The sequence below is a fragment of the Suillus subalutaceus genome (genome assembly GCF_016647625.1).
Source record: "Suillus subalutaceus strain FC151 chromosome Unknown DFJ58scaffold_346, whole genome shotgun sequence".
NCBI classification, from domain to species: domain Eukaryota; kingdom Fungi; phylum Basidiomycota; class Agaricomycetes; order Boletales; family Suillaceae; genus Suillus; species Suillus subalutaceus.
Genome location: NW_024540595.1, coordinates 3,073 through 9,786, shown reverse-complemented (window position 1 = coordinate 9,786; position 6,714 = coordinate 3,073). Strand labels below are relative to the sequence as shown.

Sequence of the window (6,714 nt, the reverse complement as noted above, 5' to 3'; positions counted from 1 at the left end):
TTGAACGTGGCCGCAACGCAGCCAGGAGCCAAGGAGAGGATGAGAGTGGCAGTGTCATCGAACGTGCCCCAAACTGTGGGAAAGTTGTCCGCACTGATATTGGCATTCATGGTGCAAGTTGATGGATCGTTGCGTGGGTATGAGAGATCTTGCACTATGTGGAATTTGTTGGAATGGGGTTTTGGGACTAGTCCCAGTGGGGAAGTACGAAACGGTCCAATTAAGCATTCCAGGTCTGCAGGGCTGTACCCGATAGAGTAACAGCCTGCAGCCTACTCAGAGATTATGTAGTTGTCGATTATAGAAGGCTGGAGTAAAGATGAAGCATGATTTTCGAAATAAATGAGTGGAGCTTGGTGGGGCCGGAATGCCTACATTGAAACCATCACGGATACCATTGACTATATGACACCAATTGTTGAAAATACCATATTTACGGAGGGTATCTTTGACCTTGAGATGGTCGAGGGGGGTTACCACTGCGCATGGGTCAGGCTCGGTGTGGGTATCACAACCTGGCAGGCTGCTATGAAAATAAAATGCTCTACCAGTATAAGTGAGTCTTGGCTCTGCCTAGCTGCTACACTTGCAGAATGCAAGAGCGTTCAACCCTAAAGGGGAAGCAAAGAAAGCAAGGATCCATGGAATGATGCTGATCAACCCTGGTGAATGGCAATGAAAGTGCGAGAAATGCGCTGAAGGCGCGCGCGGGAAAGCGAAGTGCAAAAGTGCATGAAGCGCGGGAAGGTAGTGCAAGTGGTGCACAAGTGAAAAGACGTGAACTGAGACTGCTGAGAGACGACTGATGATGATGATAGGACAAGAAAGGCGACTGAAGACTGATACTGATGTTGCCACTAGCTAGAGACTGCTGCTAGGGCCTATGACGACGAATACATGCATTGCATGGACTAACTGCCAAGTAACATGGTGGTAATGTAGTAAGGTGTAAAAACTGAACATGAAAGTATGTAAGTTCTAGCTAAGCACTCTCCCAGGGCTCGGAGCTGAATAGGGAGTGCTCTAAGTATGTAAGTGAGGTAAAGGAAGGGTCCATAATAAAATAGGAAATGTAATATGCCAAATATAGTTAGATAACAAATAGGGACATACCAAGGAACTGGTTGGACGATGGATGGATGCTCCTGGATGATGCGCGACACAGTGCACTTAAGTGTGAGAAAGCACGCAAGGCGCGCATGCAGGAATGCTGCGCGTTGTGTGGGAAAGTATTGCACCTATGGCACGTTTCGCAGGAAAGTGGTGCGCTCTATAGGGAATGACTAGAGGTGATGATAGTGCGAGTCATGCAGTGAAGGCAAGTTGTCAGAATTTGTAATATGAGCCCATAACAGCCTGCAGAAACGCGAGTCTCTACATTGGTGTGGTGAACAAGTTTTGGCTGGGCTGTAGGTAAAAGCATCAAACCAAAATATATGAGTCTCCTGCTCTCCTAGCTGCTACTCTTGCTAGCAAGAATGTTTAACCCTAAAGGATCTCTGACTAGACTCAGGCTCAAGGAAGGAGAGTGGAGAAGGTACTCCAAGTCAAGGTAAGAAACTATGTTCCAGGAGCTATCTGGTGAGCTGAGAAGCTACAACTAGGAAAGCTACAACTAGGGGATGATACTGAATAACCCAAGTGAATGGGGAGCAACCAAAGAACTGGAAACAAGGAAACTAGGTAAAGACTGTAGAGTCCTAGGTAAAGAGTGAAGTGATTATGTAAGCAGCAAAAGTGCGAACCTAATCTAAGGAAAGTGTCAATAGGACCTGCATAGTGAAAAGTGCCTCTGCAAGGCTAGAGAAAGTTTGAACACTACATCGGGCTCTGCAACTGCCGGCCCCTGTGGGATGAATCGCCACAGAGACTGCATGCGTGGATATTTCTGCAGTTGGAGCCGAAGGGGCAACTGGAGCCATTGGACCAGTTAAAGCAGTAATGCTTTCTGGACAAGTTGGCGAGAGCATGCTTGCTACAGGTGTTGGTAGTGAGAGCTGCGACAGGTTTACCCTGCAGATGTGGTGTCTGCAGAACAGTCGGCTGGTAGGTGACTGGATGCTCTGCAGCGAAAGCAATGGTTTGACGCAAAGGTGTGCAATTTATTATGTGGTGAAGATGGAAATTCACTTGGAGCAGTACATTTGTTGGGCGAGACAGGCATAGGATGCGGCATGACAGCAGAAATTTTATTATTGGCTAGAGTGAGAGCAGCTACATCAAGCCCAGCGAGGTTGTACTCATGGTTGGCATGCACCAGCTCTCTTTGCTGCACATTGTAATGCATAGCCACTGACCATCCATGGGTGTGTCCAATGTCAAGAACTATGAGGTGACGTGATGCCAGAGCTGCAGCATGATCTTCACCCCAGTGATGCGCAGTTCTCTCCTCTGCCGATTTAGCCGCTGCTATCCAATCTACCGTCACGATAGAAAGTTCATTCAAGCGATCGAGACCTTTAGCTGTCAGTCCATCCTGAGTGAAAACAAAAGATGAGTCTTCCCCACGCAAAAACACCTTAGAACGAGCTGTGTGTGTGAGAGCTGTATAGGGAACATAACAATAGTGCTTGAAGGCATCCTTGACCTTGGTGGGAATCGCTATGACAGAAGCATATTAGCTTCAGAACTGACAGAGCAATACAGACAATGATGGGGGAACGGTATAATAACGAATGAACGGTACAGTTCCTCTTTAAGGCAGTGACTTGGTACGGCAGTGGTGGGGCCACAAGATGTGGGTCTTGGCCAGCAAATAAAATAAAATAAATGAAATAAAAGGCATGGTATGCTCGAGGAGCGCGAGAGCACAGTAAATGGTAGCGTGATAATACTCATGTAAGCTCAATGCGCTGACTTTATGCCCTGGACAAAGGGCAGGCAGTGTGGGTCGCTTCGAGTTGTCTTTGGCACCAGTGAGATTTGCTCAAATGTGATCCACTGCCTCAGGGTTTGCTACCAGAGCCTGCTGGTTCATGGGTGCTCTGGCCGGTGGTTGCTGTTGTGGTGTTCAAACTCAGGCTAGCCTTGCAGAACCCCTTTTTGCTATAGAGGTCAAGCATCCTAGAAGTCCACATCACATCCATACATCACTCCCTTGCAAAGCCTTGACTCACTCGACTCTTCCTTGTTGCACCGGACTATATCTGACTCGGCCGATACAGACCTGTTGCCTTGGCTGCTCGCAGGGAGCCAGGGTTGTCTGTACTGTCCCTTACTTGTCGTTTCAGTCATCGCGCACCTCAGCTGACTGTTCCTTCCCGTCGGTACTGAATCCTCCCATGTCCTGCCCATGTCTGCCTATCTCCATCGATGCGTTTTAAGCTTATTTTGCTGTTACTGAATGAACAGCAGGTGTTATTACATGTATTCCCATGGCCACAGCACTCGCAAGCCTTATTACATATTGACCCAAATACCCTGCGTTTCGCTACTACTCTCGCCTGTGCAATTCTGGATGTTCACGCAGTTAGATAAATAGGACTCGAGTTTCGTATTATCTCTTACTTCCCTTCTCTGGACATACCTGCTACCATTGTAGGAGTCACCTTAGTTAGTCTTGATTGTGCAATTGATCCCTCTTTGCTTTTCATCTTGGACGTGCCTTAACCACTCTAAGTGCGTACTCTCTAAGGTTTTTATACCTAGGCCTTGTATAGACTTGGACCGCTACCGCAAGTCTAGACTCAGCAACCCATACCTAGTTTTACCTCACTATACCTAGTTATACTGAGACTCTCTTTACCTTGGCCTAGCCTTACCTGCCGCTCCCATCAGCATCGGACTCCTCTACTCACGTCAGTGTTTACCATCGGTTTCTTGCATCGGTGTTCCTCATCGGTATCTCGCATCAGGTATACCGTCGGTATCCTGCGTTGCATCAGACATTCTCGGACTCAGACCTTCGGTAGGTTGGAACATTTCAGGTCTTAGATCTTAGCTCCTTCCTTTCTCTTCCCTCGCACTATTAGAAGGAAGTGCTTCAATAGCAGTCCCCTTGGGTCAAAGGACTGCACTCGCACCCATTAGGATTTAGTAGGTTAGTTGGTATAGCAAGCTGACTACTATTTCTTTCACCACACCGTGAGCTTCGCCATGTTCCAGCTCGGCAATTCTGGCCCTTAGGGTGGCAATCTCATCTGCAGGATGGCAAGGGTTGCTGCTGCGCGGCCGCGGGCTGAATAGCTGCAGGTTGCGCTACCGGTGACACATATGAAACCTGTTTTGTACATGGTCATGGTAAATTTATGACACATGCTAGTCCTTACTATAGCCTATACACTTCCCCTGAATTTTCTATACCTTACTTCAATTTACTTTAGACATTTCTAAGCATGTATCATCAAGATACGACTTAGCGGTTCAAACTAAATACTTAATGTACCCTTTATCCTTTCTATAATTCTTTATTTTATTTACCCCTATGCCAAACATATGTACACACACATTCTATGCACACTTTATTTACATCTATGTACTCAAGGCAGTGGTGCCAACCAAACCAAGTTGAACTAGTTGGAATGGATTGGTAATCAATGCACAGCAATAAGGCAGTGCTAGAAGGACCTGGAACACAGCCTTTGCTGAGTAATCTAGAACATTCTATGAGTATCTTACTAATCATTCCATAACATTCCATGACATTCTATGACATTCTATAAGATTCTATTGCTCTTTCTCAAACATTCTGGAATATTCTATAGTACATTAGTAATCAGTAGCACAGCCACTAGTCTAGTAGTATATAAGGGGCTCATTTTCCCCTCTTGTGAAGCAATAAATTTCATTCCCAAGTATTATCAGAGTGAGACAAAGTTTATAGGGGAACACAGGGGAACATTCTTTCACCACTAAGATTCTTAGCCCCTACTATTTGAGTGAACATTCAAGTGATTATTAGGAGAAAATATTAGTTTATTTGCTCCACACCTTTGACATTATTCTTCATACATTCTTCAGAAGTATTTGGCCACATTCTTGAGCCATCTTTGATTACATAATCATCCTTTATTCTAGTTCTCTTTTAGACACAGGAAAAGTTCTGTGGGGAGAATTATATGTATTATTCATCAATTAGGGTAGACACAAATAAGACCTACAATCTGTCAACGAATATCAAGAGCTTGGCCACTTAAGACTACATCAAGAAGGTGTACTCTATTCTGGACTGCGTCATTACTCATTGTGAGATCCTGAGCAGCAGAAAGTTGGTTTCGAGGCCACGTATTGGGATGATCCCGCTAGTGAATTTGTTCTCCATTGCTGAGTATAAGTAAGAGATATCCAAGAGGGATATATATTAAAGTTCAAGCTCATTGTATACAGCTGCAACATATTATTCTGAAGTTCATAGCACTACCTTGTGCTACTGTTGTTTCTATCATTCTTTGCCTCTTTTACATCACTAGCATTCGCTTGAAAAGTTCAACACATCTCATCCCCCACAAACAACCACATTATCAACCGTTGGTAATTGTCTGAACCGTTGACCATGGAGGATTGTGAAATTTGGTGATTTTCTTGCCTTTCACATCCTAGTAAGACACCGGTGGGTGCTGTACACCAGGGGCTGTGTTAGGGATAGCCAGAGCTACAGCAGGCACACGATTTTGCTGAGGTGCCAAAGGCTGAGAAGTCGAGGCGTTTGAGTGATGGGATACTCTAGGATGAGAAGAAGGCTCAGGAGCAGCTGGGTTTTTGGTAGTAGTAGTAGATTGTCTTGTGGATGCAGGAGGGTGAGAAGATGAACTTGTGCTTGGTACTGGTGTGGATTGAGTCGCGGGAGGTGTGACTAAACCACTCGAAGCTCTAGTATTGAGCTCAATATCAAGGTGATCATGCATAGTGATAAATTCAAAGGAGCGAGTGAGGAGGTGCGGAATACGACGAACTTGACAGTATAGGTGAGTGAAAATCGAACAAAGGAAAGGACCGGCGCAGCCACTCAGCTGGACACCTGGTGCCGGGACATTCAGGCAGGCTGCATGACCCAGCACCATTACAACGCACTGTAAGACATACAAGCTGTCCAGCTATTATGTATTACTTACAGCTGTTTGCATAAATGATGACAGTACATGACTTTTTGGGAAAGAAGAAAAATTAAATATTCTAGTACTTGTAGCACTTCATCTTGCACCACAACCAATCAACATTGATGTATCAAAAAATCAATCGCGACATCAAACTTGCTGCTGTCGATCTCTATGAGTGTCAACACCTTTCTCTTCAGAACATTCTCACTTGTGTTGGATTCTCAGAAAGTACATTCTGGCATGTCCTTAAACTTTGGCGCGAGACAGCCAACATTGTTAGCCCCCACCTGTAGCCTTCTTGGTTTCTTCATTTCCGAGTACAAACACACTATGAGAGTGTACAAGATCAAGACATTGTGTGGTGGTGGAGGTACTGAGTAAAATCTCACATTCAGGTATTCAATGGTCAATGAACTTCAAACAATTGTACTTTCCTTGGGCTTGGGAGGGTGAGGGCCACATTTTTTGTTTTCTGGTGATTCTAGTTTGGAAGTGGGTTCCACGACAATTGTTTCGTCCTCTGGAGAGATGTCATACTGGTCCCTGACAGCTGCCGTTATTGAATTGTCATCAGAGTCCATAGAATCAGAGGATATCAAGTTTGTCATTTTCAACTCAATCGTAGCTCACATACATGCGGGACGCGTTATTTACTGCTGTGTATGTAAGATTTATTTAT

The 6,714-nt window shown here is 45.1% G+C and overlaps 1 protein-coding gene across 1 annotated transcript; it reads left to right on the top strand.

The window, feature by feature from the left end:
* The first annotated feature begins 6,145 nt into the window (after window positions 1-6,145).
* Window positions 6,146-6,480, top strand: DFJ58DRAFT_825618 (uncharacterized protein). Its single transcript, XM_041392181.1, has 3 exons — window positions 6,146-6,310; window positions 6,354-6,371; window positions 6,431-6,480. The coding sequence occupies exons 1-3, from the start codon at window positions 6,158-6,160 to the stop codon at window positions 6,446-6,448; spliced, it is 189 nt and encodes a 62-aa protein (XP_041235172.1). The 5' UTR covers window positions 6,146-6,157; the 3' UTR covers window positions 6,449-6,480.
* The last annotated feature ends 234 nt before the right edge of the window (window positions 6,481-6,714 follow it).

Excerpts from the sequence above, each read along its gene's own strand:
- DFJ58DRAFT_825618 (XM_041392181.1), top strand. The coding sequence starts at position 6,158 with ATGTATCAAAAAATCAATCGCGACATCAAACTTGCTGCTGTCGATCTC.